At 35.4% G+C, this 17,319-nt stretch overlaps 1 protein-coding gene across 4 annotated transcripts in view; it reads left to right on the top strand.

The window, feature by feature from the left end:
- INPP4B (inositol polyphosphate-4-phosphatase type II B) overlaps positions 1-17,319 on the top strand; it is an 807,120-nt gene that overhangs the window by 418,115 nt on the left and 371,686 nt on the right. For all 4 annotated transcript variants that reach the window (XM_025386323.1, XM_025386324.1, XM_025386325.1 and 1 more), the window contains 2 exons: positions 3,790-4,006; positions 5,965-6,009. In XM_025386323.1, the coding sequence (XP_025242108.1) occupies positions 3,916-4,006; positions 5,965-6,009 (136 nt within the window). In that variant the 5' untranslated portion in view covers positions 3,790-3,915. The remainder of the gene's footprint in view (positions 1-3,789; positions 4,007-5,964; positions 6,010-17,319) is intronic.

Raw genomic sequence — 17,319 nt, 5'->3', positions numbered from 1 at the left:
GCTAACTCCCCTTTTCCCTGCTTCTTTTTCTAAGATAGTGTCACTTGTGTGAGAAAAAGGGTCTCACATGACCATGTGGCAGGGGACAAATGGAACTCGTTGGACTCATGCTGTTACTGGGTGGATACTTGCTATCCTCCATTGAGACACAGCAATCCTGGCCCAGTCACTGCTCCCCCATCTGGCTGGAGTAACCTGTAGCCTAAGCTTGTCCAACCTGCGGCCCCAGGATTGCTTTGAATGTGGCCCAACACAAATTTGTAAACTTTCTTAAAACATTATGAGTTTTTTTGGTGTTTTTTTCCCCTAGTTTATCAGCTGTCTGGTAGTGCATTTTATGTGTGGTCTAAGACAATTCTTTTTCTTCCAATGTGGCCCATCAAAGCCAAAATATTGGATACCCTTGCTACATGGATTGTCCTCTCATGCTTTCTGATTAACTGGGCCTCATCTTGTCTCTAGATGGCAGAGAAAACCTACTGAGTTTTGGCCATATCCTCTATCCGCTTCTTGGCCTAGAAAGCCAACACTATAACCTCTGCTGCAGGGTCACCATATCCCTTTTATAAGAAACATGTGCTAGGTTCCTTTTTATCCACACGTTGGGAGCCAGTAGTCTTTTCTCAGGTTCATCCATGAGTGAGAGGAGCAGAGGGAAACGCTGGGTTTAAACTGAGGCCGTGTCCCTCTGCCCATCTGCTTTTTGGGCTCTCTTCCACTCCCAATAGAAAGTTCAATGTTTCCACAGGGACAACCTGAAAGATGGTTCCTCCTATATTTGCAATGGAGACAGGACATCCACTTGCCATCCACCAGTAAGTTCTCCTCCCTTCTGGGATTTGAAGTCCTAGAGAGGAGCACCACTCCCAGAACCCTGACTTGGTCTCCCTTACCTGTCTTTGTCTACCTCTGATTCCAACTTCATGGATTTCAAGAGTGTCTTCAGCTCATTATGTAAAAATTTTGGAATTTGACCATCCAGGTACATCTATGTAGTTCACTAAAGGAAAGGTAGAGGGTTTAGCACACGTTGTTAGCACAACTTGTTTTGCCATTTTCTACACTGGACTAAAAAATAACATGTCTTGGTCTCTGTAGATGACTGTGAGGTAAATAAGTTGCATTATTTAATATTTGCAAAGTGATTGCCCTCATTACAACTTTTTACATGTAATCACTAAGAAATCTGACACCTCTTATTGCTCCTTTCATCTTCTGTAATTTTTATTTTAATCCCTTTATCTTTCTTATTTCTTTTAATCTCTATTTCCATTTTTTAAAAATCTCAAATCTGATGAGAACTCTGGTATACGACACTGTCCCTGAATTATGCTATTAAAAAGGAACCATAACAACTAAGGGCATTCTCCTTAACACCAATCTCCTGTACCTGCAATTTGCCACCAGAACACTATCTTGATACGAAGATGCTACTTGATTTACGTATCACTAGTGAGGGAACAGCACTGTACTAATGTTGAGCGCATCACATTTGCCCCCTCATTATGTAATGTCTCCAATTTTTCAATGTGTGTTGTTAGTTTTGTCTTCCTACTTAATAATAACCTTCTTACATGATTTTGTGTGTCTGTCAGATTGCCGTTTATACTGTGAGGTGTACAAAATATTAACAAATATCTGTTATTGTAGTGGTCAGTAAGAAATATTGTTCAATTAAACATAACTGAACTATAACTACCAATCATCTTTTGTCCCTGGGGGAGGGTGAGAGAACCAAGAGTGTTTTATGAGTACGATGACCATTCAGCTTGTACCTCTTCTGAGTAAGATAAAAGATGTGAGAACTGGCCTGAGTAGAACTATGCTTAAAAGCTATCTCTTTTAAACATGCTGGTGGTATACAACAACCACAATCTATTATTGTGGAAAAAATTTTACAAGTAGGCACAGAAAATAAACTGTTGTATGTTATAACCATAGGTAAATGCTCTATTTAACAGCTAAAAATGCAGTTACTTTCATGAGCTTTGTGACTAATTTCTTCTGAAGTGTGTGCTTGGATAACAAGTACCAAATCTTAAGTTTGTTGTCAGTGAAAATAAATGAATATCAAGAGGTTATCTCATAATTCTTGTTTTGTGTATTTAACTTCATTCTCTCTAAAATTGAATTTATTTTCACTTAGCGAATTAGTTTTGCATGGGTAGTATGCTTAAAATGGGACCACATTAATGAGCCTTTGTAGACATCTTACATCAGTCTTTTCCTACCATCCTCAAATTATACAAGTGCACATATACCAATACACAGAGTTAGACATTTATTTCATTAATTATTCACCTATAATGTGCTGAGGTGTTATTTTGCTAGGATTCATCATACTGCCTCCTTTTCGCATTTGAAGATGACTGATCAGGATTGTGGATTGAGTCTTTGGTCAAGAAATATAGTGAAGTTAACAAATTATATAGTCCTCACGTCCAAGTCACACATGCCTTGCAGTCTGCTACAGATATTATCTCACTGTTAGCATTTGTCACAGGTTTTTGGAAGAACGTGGTGCTATGAAGTGTGTGTGTGTTCTTATCAGAAAAGACTTCTAAATGTAATGGTAAAAAAATTAGGAAGCATGATCGTTGTTCAAGCTTTATTATTAATTCAAAACATAATTTTTAAATTGATGGATTTGGTCTAATTGATGGTGCAATAGCCTTGTATCCCCAGAAATATTCTTGATTGCATCCTTAGAAGCCAATATGTATTTACCCATAATTTTATTCTACTATTTTCTAAAAATTCAAGAAACTTTTTGAATTTAATTTCTGCCAGATTTTTTCAAACTAGAGCTGAATTATAAATGAGACCACTTTACCAAGAACCACAAAGAGTGAGGGTGTTGCTTTGTGAAGTTTGAGACCTTATTAATATTCCAAACGAAACTTGATTACTGCTACCTCATTACATGGCATTGGACAGATATTTAAATAGTTTTAAACATTTTAATTCAGCTGGTAACTTGATTTAAAGCAACATTGATTTTGTAAAAAATTTATTCTTGGTCATATATATCATGCTAAATATCAAAATGAATTTGTAAGTATTTGAGGCTGTCTGTATGAGAGGGTATTAAATTCTTGGAGAGTCTTTCTTTCCCCATGCTAATTTTCATCAGTTTTTCCATTGCTTTCATTTCCCCTTGAGCTTTAGCTTTTTAGAAGAATGATTCATTCTTTTCAGCATATACCATGATCATTAAACAATTACACCTTTATCAAGCAGAGCAGCAGAAGACTCCATGGATAGTAATGAGGTTGGAAACTCTCCTGTACAACCTGTTGGCTCATCTTGGAAGAAGAATGTGATGCCAAATTATTTTTTATGTGGTCAGTAATAATGTTCTAACAAGGGTGGATGAAGAGATGAGCATAAAGGGCAATTCTAATGGAAAGAACGATAGTAATATTCACCTTGCCAAAACATGGTAATGTCTTGACAAGATGCTACATGCTCTTGCTGCTAAATTAGGTTTTATACTAATTTAGCAGCCTCTACAGCTATCTGCTATCTTTCAGAATGAACTAGAAGAGAAATAATATACCTGTCATGTTTTAGAAATCTTTCATATGACTATGTAATAATTGCCTTGAGAATACCTATTAAACCTAGACTTTAGGTTGCATTAATTGTGTGGAATGGTCCTGAAAGTATGAGTGGAGTAGGCAGGAAGAAAGTTTATTTGAATGTAGTTGCAGTCTCTACCTACCTTTAATTTTTAGCTTTGTACTGAACTCCAATATGACTGAAATTTTAACTTTTGATGTTTCCTAGGTACAGAATTTCAGAGTGGGATATCAGATCTTTAGTGTGAAGATACATCTACATTAAACCAGAAATCACTGGAAGTGACATTTGGACAAGAACATTTGGAAAATTTTAAAACTGTGAAGGTTGATCATGGAAATTAAAGAGGAAGGGGCATCAGAAGAAGGGCAGCACTTTCTTCCTGCAGCCCAGGCCAGTGATCCCGGGGACTGTCAGTTCACAAGTAAGTATGTGTGTATCCCTCCCTGTTTTTGCATCTAAAGATGCAAATTGGGTCGACGAAACATACATGTATATATATGTATTCATAGATTCATAGGAACTTCGGTTCTAACAAATGGCATGAAATTACCTAAATATTTTTTCCTTTGCACTATTTACCTTGGTGGTGTGAGTGTATGATATGCCTCTCATCTTTTATCTTGGGTAAGATAGATGATGATCCATGAAACGGTTAAATATCAAGTAACAAGACCAAAGCTCTTGAATATATATTAAGAGCCTAATACTTTTTTAGTATACCTTCTAGACACTAATACTTTCTAAGAATAACTTCTATTGGTATTTATATAATCTTATATGGGAATATTTTTTATACTGTAGAAATTCTCTCTTTAAACCCAAAAGGAAGTTAAGTTAAAAGCATTAAGAAAAAAATGGTTACACTGGAAATTTAGACTGTCACTGCCATACCAAAGAGCACTAAGCCACAAATATAGAGCCAATGGAGATTTGGTCAAGTTTGCATGTGAACATTAAAATTCATTTTTTATTACTCAAGTAATTACAATCATTGGAAGAATTGTATGTTTGCTTTTATATTTAAAATTCTAGGGTTTGGGTTTTATTGTTCAGCATGAATTATGCCTTTTTCTTTTCTTTTCAGAAGATTCCTATAGTCCAATTATTTAACAATGGCCAATATATGCCTAACCTTCTCTTTTAATTTACATTATAAAGCTAATCTTTAGAAAATTGTGTTGGTTGGAGGCATTTTTGAGAAATTTGGTTGTCAATGTTTAAAGCAGAGTTAATTGTTAATGACCTTTTAAAAAAACCCAGACATTTCAAGTTCACAAAAGCCTACCTAATGATTGTCACTTTAACCTCTCTTGAAAAATCTAAAAATTGTTAACCAAAGCAATTGCTAAATGTCAGCAGAATGAAAAAATATACAGTTACTGTGCAAAAATAAATAAGTAAATAAATAAATAACTCTGTGAATAAAAAGCAGTTAATTTTTATACAAAAGGGTAATTCTTAAAATGTATTAGTGACCAAATGCCAGTAAATTTAAATAGTATCTGATGAATGCACCAGCAAAAATAAGCAAGGAAAGGATTTGTATGATATTCTTTCATTTAGTGCCAAATAGTTTACTTTTCCATACATGTTAGTTTTACTTATTTGGCCACCCTTGAGTTGTAACAAATGGCATCCCATTCATACATCCAGTCATCCACTCTTGTTTAGGAAGCTTCTACACTGTGTGTGGTCTTCAGGCATCTACCCATATCACTTCCCATAATCTGATCACTCTACCTTCTAGCCATTAGATGGTTCCATTTCCATACCTTTGTCCCCAGACTCACTTTCCCTCCTAGTTCATCCTAAATTATTTAGCCATCTTGTTATATTTTTTAAACATTGCTGACCGAAAGAATGGAAACATTTTATAAAATGTTGGTTTGAGCTATTACTAAATTAGTAGAACAACCAGCACTATAATGTCCATCATAACCTAGCTGAAGATACCTTTTTTGTTATTGATTTACTATTTACAGCAGGTCAGAGTGGCTTGGAAAAAATCCATTTAAGAGAGTATTTTGGCAAGGGGGTTCTTTATGAAGGATCCACTTCTGTCTACATTGCATCCAAAAGAAACACAGTTGTAAAGTATGTTTTCTGTTTGCCACGGCTTACAAAAACAACATTTCTTGGTTTCTTTATAACCATAGAGATAAAATGACCAATCAAATCTTAAGTCACATCTAGTTCTGCAACAAATATTATGCCCTGCTCTGAGAACTGATTATTTATAGGCCTGATAAACCAAGTTTATTCATTCTGCCAAATACTGTATTTATTCATTCTGGTCATGATGAAGCATTGTAATATATATTGACATATTCTTGATAATTTGATTTTTTTTAAAGCTGAATTTGCATCTATTATTTATAGGTATCCAGAAGACTCCAAATGAACCACAGTTGGAATTCATCCTTGGTAAGAAATTCCATCTTATTTGTATCAATAAATATAAGAATTTGTGTAGTATTTTGCAAAGTATAGGTACATTGCTTACATCAATACATCTTTTACAAATTTTTATGAACATTGTTCTGTTTTTAAAATTGTTCTATAAGGTAGGTGTTATTTTCTCCAAACTTATAGGAATTAACTTGTTGCCCAAGGATACAGGGTTCAGTGGTGATAGTTTTGCCTCTCAACCAGATCTACTGATCACACATTCCATGCCCAGCACTCATTCTAACATAGTGACTGCATTTTGTTGCTAACCAATGTTCCTGCAACTCTGTTTGTCTAATTTTCTATACCTGGGCTGGAGACTGGCCACTTATAGTTTGTCTTTGTGTTCTTTATGGCATTTCCAGGATTCTTGCCCATTTCTGTCTTATTCAAGAACATTCCCTGACTCTTCCATATTGATTTTTGTGAACATGCCAGTGACATGTGAGAATTTAACTTTCAATCAAGCTTTGACTTGTTTAAGCAACTCTAAATATCTGTCACATGTAAAAATTTGTAACTTTGTCCAAGGATGAATTAAAAGTGTGCATTCTGAGACCAGTCCACTACTTAACTAATGAGTGGAAACTACTTTATATTTGAATTAAGTGTGACTGCAAAAATATCATTAGGAAATTAGCTACAAAGAGGTACTTAAGGTAAAAATGTGGTTCATATGAACTATATAGACTGGTCTTTTTTTTTCCTTTCATGGTTCTGAATTATTTCGGAAAGACAGTAGTATTTTTACATTTTATTTTAAACTAAGTTTTATAGACTAATACATGCACATATTCAATTTCATATACAGAGACCATATATAGTATTATAGTATAAACATTTTTACATATTAACATATATTTTCTAAAGTTTGGGGAGCAAATTGAAATACTAAAACCCAGTATACATACTCTATACTGGGTTTTAGTGGTTGGAATTTCTAAGTATTTTAGGAACAGGCATTTTTATTATGTTTTATATTTATATTTTTTGCCAAAATATTTTATTTTAAAATATAACTTACTGAGACCATAGTTGATATGTAATTCATTTTTTGAACATTCTTTGTTACAAATATAGCTAAAAATGTGCTATAAATTAAATATTAAAGACTTAAATTTTTCCAGGTATTGAGAAACAGGCAGAAATGTGAAAAACTCAAGAAAATTTTATAGTATCAAAAATGAAGCTATTATTTTTTTCTCTCTCTCTTTCTCTAGAGAGTTTTCAGATTGTATCAGATATAAAAAGAACATGTTTTTGGAAATGGAGCTGAAGAGCAAAAGAAAGGCTAGGCACTCTTCACTCTTACTACTTGAGCTTACATCTATCCATCTTTCATTTTTAAGAGAAGAAACTCACTTTTTACATTTTTGACAGTACTTCTGAAAAGTGAAGTTTCATTAGAGTGGTTTGATGTATTTCCAAGCACAAATAAAGCTTTGTTGTTTGCCTGCTGGAAAAAGAGGGAATCTGAAGCAGGAGCAATTAGGGTGGCAATTGTCAGGCAAATGTGGTGGCCAGCCTTCAAGAAATGGCATACCTGAGCCAAATACCTGTCTTCTAGTGCAATTAAGAGAATCTATCTTGTTCAAAGACCTAACTATGCTGTTTGTTTAGAAAGCCAAGTAAATTTCAGTAACAACACTATCATCACTTGTATTTCCGTTTTTGAATCACAGAATTAACAGATTAGCAGCTGCAATAATTTATTCATAATAATGTTCTTCCAGTATAAAAAACTTCAATTTCCTTTTTTTATATTTATTTTTAAAATATACTAAGAAACAACACCAAATAATTCTGTCTTATCAAATGGCAAGAAATGCCTGATGAATGTTTTTTCAAGTCATCATGGAACTGTGTTGTTGATCCTAGAAGACACAGTTCCCAAACTGTTAGGTTCCTTAGCACTTAAGATCTTCAACTACTCCATTTCTTGAAGACTTTTTAAAAACTACTCTCTCAAGGATATTACAGATAAACACTTGTATGTTTTACTGTATATTTTTGTCATTTTTTTGGAGATTTTTTAATCCCACAAATCCTTCGATGTCACCTATTGTATGAATCACTTCTATTCATTTCCTAACAACTAATGAAAGAATAATAGCTTCTTAGATATTTGTATCATGTTTAAGGGGGTGCATATTTATTTAATCAGAAGTCAAACAAGAACAAATTCTAGGAAAAAGAAATTCAGTAAGGTAGAGGGCTTTTTCATCTAATTATTATTATTATTATTTTTGAGACAGAGTCTGGCTCTGTCGCCCAGGCTGGAGTGCAGTGGCCAGATCTCAGCTCACTGCAAGCTCCGCCTCCCGGGTTTATGCCATTCTCCTGCCTCAGCCTCCAGAGTAGCTGGGACTACAGGCGCCCGCCACCTCGCCCGGCTAGTTTTTTTGTATTTTTTAGTAGAGACGGGGTTTCACCTTGTTAGCCAGAATGGTCTGGATCTCCTGACCTCGTGATCCGCCTGTCTCGGCCTCCCAAAGTGCTGGGATTACAGGCTTGAGCCACCGTGCCCGGCCTCATCTAATTTTTTTAACGAAATCTTTGGTATTTGATTCTCTACTCTTAACCAAAGTATTCAAATTATTTAGGAATTTCAATGGCCTTGCTTTTTAAATTAGGAAAGCAGCCACACTGACCAATTTGTTAGATAACATCTTGCTTTGTTTAAGTTATTTTCCATCAAGGATTTATGTCCGCTTTGTTTGTGTGCTGCTATATAATAATTATATCTTGTTGAAGTTCCTCTGCTTATTGAGTTCCTCTGCTGAAGTTCCTTACTTATCCAAATAAGTAAGGTAGGAGGTACTTAGTCAATTGAGCAAGCTAATTGGCTAAAAGCGTCTTGAGCACAAGATAAGCATGTACTGAAAAACTGAGTATCTCTTGTCCATTGTTAACTGTATTTCTAAAGGTTGACTGCATTTAAATTAAATAATTCACCCCTACAACCGCAACTCTGTTTTCTCATATTTTGTTTCTTTGAGTGTATCAATACTTTTTTTTTTTTCCACGAAGAAAGAAATAGTTAAAAACCTAAGAGAACACTGAGTTTGTTTATGGTTTAATGAAATTGTTTTGATTTCAATAAAGTTGGCATTTAAGAAGAGGGATCATTTCTTAAAAACTAAGGACATTTCTTTATGGAAACAATTGTGGAAAATGTATAAAGAAGACTGATCTTGACAAGTATATAAAATACACTTCTATGAACTACTTTAAGGTTTTTCTCCTGATGATTATTCACCTCCACTTATTATGTCTAGAGTCAATAGAATGCTTATGAGAATGTCTTCATATTTTATATGTACATCACATATACTATAAATCCAAAACAATAGATACTAATACCTATTAAATACATAGGAAAGAATGGCATGCATATGTTTGCATATGTGTTCCATGTGTTCTTTCCTTGACACTCTGAAGTAATGTTCTTGAAATTAATTTATTCCTTGATGGCTAATACTCAATGCAAGCCAAATGACCAGATACGGGATACAATAAAAGATACATTTTGTACATGTCAACAAGCTTTGGGGTTGATTATGATAGGAATGGGGGCTTGGAAGCTAGAGTGAAAGCCTTAATAAGCACAGGTCATTTGCTCATCTAAATTATATTGGGAGAGGCATTGAAAACCTATATATAAAATAATTTCAGATAGTGTTAAGTTCTATGTAGACAGAAAGATAGGCCACTGGATAGAACATATCCGGGGGAGAGGCACTTGACTTGGGTGAAAGAGAGACTACTTTAGATATAGAATTCAAAGAAGACGTCTAAGTGCTTATGCAGGGTATGGATACTAATTTGGATATTGTCCATATTGATCCTAAGAATTGGGTGACTTTCCAAGTAGGAGGGGACGAGCTATACTAGACATTTAAATAACACATAATAGGGTTCTTATAATGGGAATATTGGGATCGAAGGGTAGTTAAATTAGGTTAGTGATTTGACCAGGAATGAAACCAAGTTACACGTTGTTCTGGTTTTGAGGGTAAAAAAAAAAAAAAAGCAAAAAAAAAAAAAAAAAAAAGCCACAGGGAGAATGGCAAGATAGTGGAGGACCATTTGCTGGGCTACTGAAATCCCAAGATCAGAGTAGGACAATTGCAGGATAGACTACATGCTGAGCCAGTGAGATCTCACTCTCATGCTTCTTGTATTGTCCCCTCACTTTCACCTTTAACTAAGCTGCAGCTATCTGAATAATGGGATCAGGCCTGGTGATTGGATGATGCTGAACATCTAGTGAGTAAAGGATGGAGAGATATGGGATTTGAAGCCAACAGATTGTTAGATCTTTTGCCTTTTGTGGAGCTGTTTTCTTTTAAGAATCCATATATTATGTGTAGAATAATTTTCTTCGAAAAATTTTTTCTCTTAAATTTAAAATGTGCTGACAGGCTGGGTGCGGTGGCTCAAGCCTGTAATCCCAGCACTTTGGGAGGCCGAGACGGACGAATCACGAGGTCAGGAGATCGAGACCATCCTGGCTAACCCGGTGAAACCCCGTCTCTACTAAAAAATACAAAAAAACTAGCCGGGCGAGGTGGCGGGCGCCTGTAGTCCCAGCTACTCTGGAGGCTGAGGCAGGAGAATGGCGTAAATCCAGGAGAGGAGCTTGCAGTGAGCTGAGATCTGGCCACTGCACTCCAGCCTGGGCGACAGAGCCAGACTCTGTCTCAAAAAAATAAAAATAAAAATAAATAATAAAATGTGCCGACTCCTTCACCATAGGTTTTACTGGCACATAAAATAGGAGTAACCTGTGATTCAAATTATTTAACAAAGCCTTTATTTCTCGGTTTTCTCTAAAATGGGTAAATCCACATTAGCTGCTATAATTTTATATTAATATAGCAAAAATTATCACAAAAATAAATAATAGGCAATGTAGAAACACATCATAATTATATCTAGAATGTGGCCATCCATCATACATTTTTAGACATATTTAACCCTCTTTTTTTCTATTTCGCCATCTCATTTCCTGGCTTTTCTTCTATGTCAAATTCAGGAGGGATGAAAGAAAGTAAAGGCCACTGTATTTCATCCCCAACTCAGAGTTGATCAGCATAAGTTATTGTTTAATTTTTAAAGTGAAACATACGTTCATAAGATAGGATACTAATCAGTCATTAAAAATCATTTATCAGAAGGATATTTCATCACACAAAAGAATATGAAAGTTTTAAAAGCAGGATAACAAACTATATGCACAATATGGCCTTTATTTAACTATCTGTGTCTCTGTGTGCAAGAGAACAAGATTGGAAGGTGTGTGTATCTTCAATCATGGTTCTCACCAGTTGGTAGAATTTTTATTTCCTTTGTTATGCTCTTCTATATCTTGTAAAGTCTTTGCAAACTACACATGTAAATTTCACAATCAAGTGTTGTTGTTTTTAATAAATAAGCTGAATGCACTGAGCAAGAAAAGTAGCATATCTTAAGAAGTAAAATTCTGCTTTTTGCCTTTAATTAACTCTAAATAGAATTAGAGAAATTAAACTACTACTCTTAAAATCATTAAAAATCATTTAACAGCTGAACTATTTCCTAGGGTACCTAAGAACATTAGGGATTGCATAAAAATTTTATGAGAAAGAGTAGTCACTGAGGCTAACTAAGGAAGACTGACTAAAGCCAATTTTTGAAGAAAGGAAGCAGGATTAGAATAATTAGAGGAAAGGGGAAATTACATTCTACAGTAGGAGAGCTGTATGAGCAGATGGTTGGTGTTTGGAACAAGATGAAAGCTCCAAATTCAGAACATACAAAAAAGACACACAATAAATAATTATTTATTATACAAGCTACATATAGAAAGGTCTGCCATCTTGTATTTCTAGAAGGAAAATGAAAATAGTATTCTCCTCAAATAGGATTCTTGATTCATCTACATCCTGATCCTTTGGGAAGAGTGGTATATATTACAAATTTTTTAATATATAAAAAATACATAAAGGTTTTTTTAATAGGAAATTAACTTCATATTCACTCTGTAAGCCACCACTTGTAGAAGGTCTATTTTTTCTATGGAAGTGGATGATTGAAAGAAGTGTCATGTGGATATGCAATTCAGTATACGTCTGTACCAGGTATATGATGTGTACTATCCTAGAGTTTAATGATTAAAATTCAGTTTTTTCACAACAATATGTCCCAGTACAATGACAAGAAGTCCTCAGTAGGTTAATTCAAATATTATAGTGGCTATAAATAAGGAGTGCTTATCCCCTTTGGTGGTTAAGGCTTTGTCCAGGAGAGGGCTGATTCTAAATACTTTGTCTGTTAGGTCATATATTAAATAATGTGAACTGACTTTGGATTTTGTATATGCAGGTACTGTATTTTAATAGCCCATTTAGGGAAAAAAAAAGATAAAATCATGTGATCAGTTTTCTGTGCTCGGTATTTAAAAATGTATAAAAATATGCCCCACTGACAATCTGGACAAGAAAATGTCTCATCTCTTTACAGACACAGCATTTACAACTTGCAAGGGCCTTCATTAACCTGCATGTCAGGTCCATTTATACTTTATAAATTGCTATAAATCAGGCATTGTTTTATATGTTTTTCTAAAAGGAAAAATCATAAGAGGCCCAACTTATGAATTATCTTCTATATTCACAATCCTACTCTCTTGCTGGTCTCTGTTCTATAAATGATTATAGGGCTCTGACTTTTTTAAAACTCCAGTGGGAGAATGGAGGGTTCTAGTATATCTTCTTCAGTATTTTTACCTTCTACATGGTATGCTAGCTGAAGGGAATACCAAGCACAGAGGTATATTTTCACATTTATTCTATTGATAAAACTCTTACTTCACCACATGGGATGCGATAAGAGAAGCAACTGCTAAGAATTAAACAAGGCCTGTGCTTGCCTTATTTTATATTTTGTTGCCTCATCATAAGTTGATTGCCATCTATTTTCTTGATTTTTTTTTTTGTTTTTTTGTTTTATGTTTGTTTGTTTGTTTTTAGACTGGGTTTCACCCTGTCACGCAGACTAGTACACAGTGGCATAATCATAGCTCACTGCAGCCTCCAACTCCTGGGCTGAAACAATCCTTCCGCCAGCAGCCTCCCGAGTAGCTAGGACCACAGGTGCTCATAAACATGCCTGGCTAGTTTTTTTATTTTTATTTTTTGTAGAGAGGGGGTTCTCACTATGTCGCCCAGGTTGGTCTTGAACTCCTGGGCTCCAGTGAATCTACCACCTCAGCCTTCCAAAGTTCTGGGAGCACAGGCATGAACCACCACACCTGGCCTTCTTGCTTCTTGTAGTATAACACATCCCTTATAAAACATTGCATTTCCCTGAACTACCATTTTCTGGGTGCCTTCTAATGACAAGTCATTGTTCAGAGCCCTAGGAGGACACAGCAACAATTACCGTTTTTTCAGCATCTATTATGGGCTTAACTTTACAAATAGCATGTCAGGTATTTCTCACCACAATTCTACAGGATAATAATATTAAAAGTAACTAACATTTATTGAGTGCTTACTTGTTTGCCATATGCTGTTCTAAATAATTTACATATATGAATTACTACTTATTTCATTATGAGTAATTGCTCTTTTATCAACCCTGATTTCTATGTAAGAAAACTTAAATATAAACAGGTAAAGTGGTGAGCCTAAGCTTTGAACCCAGGAGTCTGAGTTCATACCATAATATCTCCTCCCATATTGTCATTACTGGACAGATTAAGAATCTTAGATTCTCAAAGGTCTACTTTCTGAAGATCTTACAGAAGTTGAATGATGGAGTCAGGATCTAAGCTGAGTTTTGTCTGATTCAGAGGCTCCTGCTTTTAACCATCAGTCAATATCCCCCTCCTCATTGATTCATACTTCCTAGGAGTTTTCAGGAGGTGATGAGGATAAACAACTTTGATAATGTCAGGCAGATTGTGATAAGGGCAAAATAAAGGCATAAGCCAAGAACTATAGAAGCGCTGAGCAAGTATAATTCGTTATAACAATGGCATCGAAAACAGATCTCAATGGAGGAGGCATTTGGACCAAGTCTTAAAGAATGAGCAGGATTTCAGTTGGTTTAGGAGGAACACAAGAGAGAATTCAGAAAAAAAGAAATAGAAAAAATACATGAAATCCTAGAGCTCATTTTCCAAGGTGATGCATTTAATACTCATTTACATTTCCCTCTTTATTGCTTATAATTCCACTCTAAAATAAGTTAAAGCTCTAGAAATTCTCTTGCAATATTCTATAATTGTCACATGTATATCAGAGACTCATTTAAAAATTCTAAATGAACACAAGTCTTTAAACATTTTTATTGCCACCAAATTATATGTAGGTATCATGATGTATTGAGTCTTACTGCCTCTGGGGCTGTGCTAGATGAAACTCAGAGGAGGCTCAGGCCATGCTGAGCTGGACAGAGAGGACTTTTTAGACAGGCTGTGCCTCTAATTGCCTACTTATGTAGGCAATAATTTTCCCATTGAGCCTTTCTTTGAGCTATGTCAATTTTGAGAGCATCGGATAACTAGCAGTACTTTCGAGGAGATATTTTTCAGAACAGGCATTCACCAACAACTCAACAACAAAAATAAAGACAATAAATAGAAATGGATTTGCATTCCAGGCTGAAACTGAGCCTAAGTAGGGAGGCAGTATAACTTCCAACTAAGAACTAGGAGTGTGATGCCAACTTGCTAGTGTTTGAATCCTGTCTTTGCTACTCTATAGCTATAAGGCCTTAGAAAAATTGCCCAATGTTTCTGAATCTCTATTTCCTATCTGGAAAACAGGAAGGATATTACTATTTACCTTATAAAGTTTTTGTGATGATTAAATGAATTAGTGTAAGTGGTTGGTTAACATATGATTAATATTTCCTTGAATAAATCACTTCATCACACTCCAAACTTCCTTGAGCAGGGAGTCTAGCCACTGCCCTTTTGTGCATAGTAATTGCCATCACTTGCTGAACACCTTCTAAGCGCAAGGCATTAAACACTTTTGACATTTTCTCCTTTGTTCCTATCACAGACTCCACAGTTGCTTCCCATTACCTATGTTTCACAGACAAGTTCATTCACTTGTGTGAAGGCATATGTCTAGAATGTAGAGCAATCTGGATTTTAATTCCAAAGACCATATTCTTTGTGGTTTATGATTAAAAGCACAGGAATGGGAAAGAGAACAGCAATACAAGGTTATCTAAGGCCTATATGAGGTTTTTGTACTTCTGATATAGTTATTTAATTGAAAGAAGAGAAAATGAACCAATTAGAGCTTCTTTACACGTCTGTCAGGTGGGTAGTGGTTTTCTGGTGACCAAGATTTAGCGTGTTCTGCAGTTGGATTATAGCCTGTTCTTAGTGACATTGGTCTAAATTCTCGTTTGGTGCACCCTGCAGATATGAGATATGATACATAATAAATGAGAAGTATGTAAGACCTCAAACTTCTCTCCCACTTCTCCTGCCAGGACTATATCATTTAACTGAACTGTGTTGACATAAAATAGATCTATTATTCTTGTCATGTTTATTTCTAAGTAATACATTGTAGGAACTTTTTAATTACAGCATGTCTTTAATCAGGTTTAACTTCACAGGCTTAAATTGATTATTCAACATGGATTGAGCAAATTATTTATTAGTTATTTTTCCCTAAATGTTTCCTTTATACTTTTTTTAAAATTTGTCTTTCATCCATGACCAACATATCCCATACAGTTTATTTCTATTTCTGTGTGGTTTACCTAATTACTTTCTCCCTCCATTGTCTAATTACTGAGAGCATTTGTCACTGAAACAGGTCTCTCTATGCAGCATCTGTTGCTACTTAGGGGTAACTGAGGAATCAGGACTACCTCAGGGCTTTGTTTATCAGATGCTTTTGCTTTCTGTAAAATCAAAAGCCACCAGGGTTGGGAGAGAGAGAGGTTGCCTGATGCTGCTGTCTGTATGGTTGAAGTTTGTCAGTCAGTTTTTTTGTTGAGCAGATGGCATCCAAATGTATCCTAAGTCACTTGGGGACCATGCCATGGGGACATGAAGAGACTTAATGGAGTGCAATGCAAGATTAAAGATAAGTTCTCTTACATTTCCATTGTACAAAACAGTCTTTCCCCAAATGCTTCTTATTTGAGCTTTTGTAGTTGGCAAAGGCAATGTTATTCCTATTTTGTAGTGGAAGAAACTGAATCTTTGAGTGGTTAAGTGACTTGCCTGCAGTGACATTTCTGGTAGAAAAAAGCCCAAAGCTTAAGTTCTCTGTCCCTTACACCTCCATCACGTCTACCAGTGACAAAGAGATTATTCTCAGCTGTTATCCACAGTGGTAAGGTGGCAGAAGTCAGGTTGAGCATGTGGGTATTCCAGGTCAAAATTTGTTCAAATTTAGAATGTTAGTTTTATCCCAGTGCAAATTACTTTTCCCTCTAAGTAATTCCAAGGTCCACAGCTTCAGATAATATTTGTAAGCCTTTGTTTTCAAAATTTGTAACTCCTGCTCTCACTTTTCCACTGAACTTTCTACTCCCATATTCAACTGGCTACCAGATAACACCACTCGCTTGTTCAGGAGGTATTTTAAAAACTTTAAGATAGCTAAAACCTGAGTTTTTAAATCTCTAGTTTTTTTAAATTCCCCCATGATATCTATCTCCATAAAGCACACCACCATCCACTTAGTTACTCAAATCCCCAAACCATAATGCCTTCTTGATTCTTCTTTTTCTATAACCTCACATTAAATCCATCATCAAATCCTGCAAGTTCTAGGTTGCAAATATATTCTGAATTTCACCACCTCTTTCCATCTCTACCACTGTCCTTCGATTACAAGCCATTGTGAGCTCTCACCCAGGCCAGCAGGCAAGTCCTCGTGAGTCTGTTTCTATTCTTGTCCCTGCTCAGTCTCTTCCTGATGGAACAGCCATTCTTCTAAAAATATAAACATAACTTCTTTACTCCCCTACTTAAGATCTTCCAATGGCTTCAATTTTACTTAGAATAAAATCAAAATGGGTCTTAGGGAGCAGGCCATTCTCACCTTACCTTGTGTTAATTTTCTAGCTCACTCTCCATCAACCCATGGGGCTTCTTTCTGCTTCTCAAATAGGTCAGATGTTTGGGTCTTTGCACTTATTGTTCCCCCTCAGCTGGTTCCTTGGTATGTTTTAGGTCACAGCTCAAATGTCACCTCATCAGAGAACATTTGCCTGATCCACTAGTCCCTAACACTCTCAAGTTTATTACACTGTTTAGAA

Source organism: Theropithecus gelada, chromosome 5 (assembly GCF_003255815.1).
Source record: "Theropithecus gelada isolate Dixy chromosome 5, Tgel_1.0, whole genome shotgun sequence".
Taxonomy (NCBI): domain Eukaryota; kingdom Metazoa; phylum Chordata; class Mammalia; order Primates; family Cercopithecidae; genus Theropithecus; species Theropithecus gelada.
This window is presented reverse-complemented; position numbering and strand designations above follow the sequence as displayed.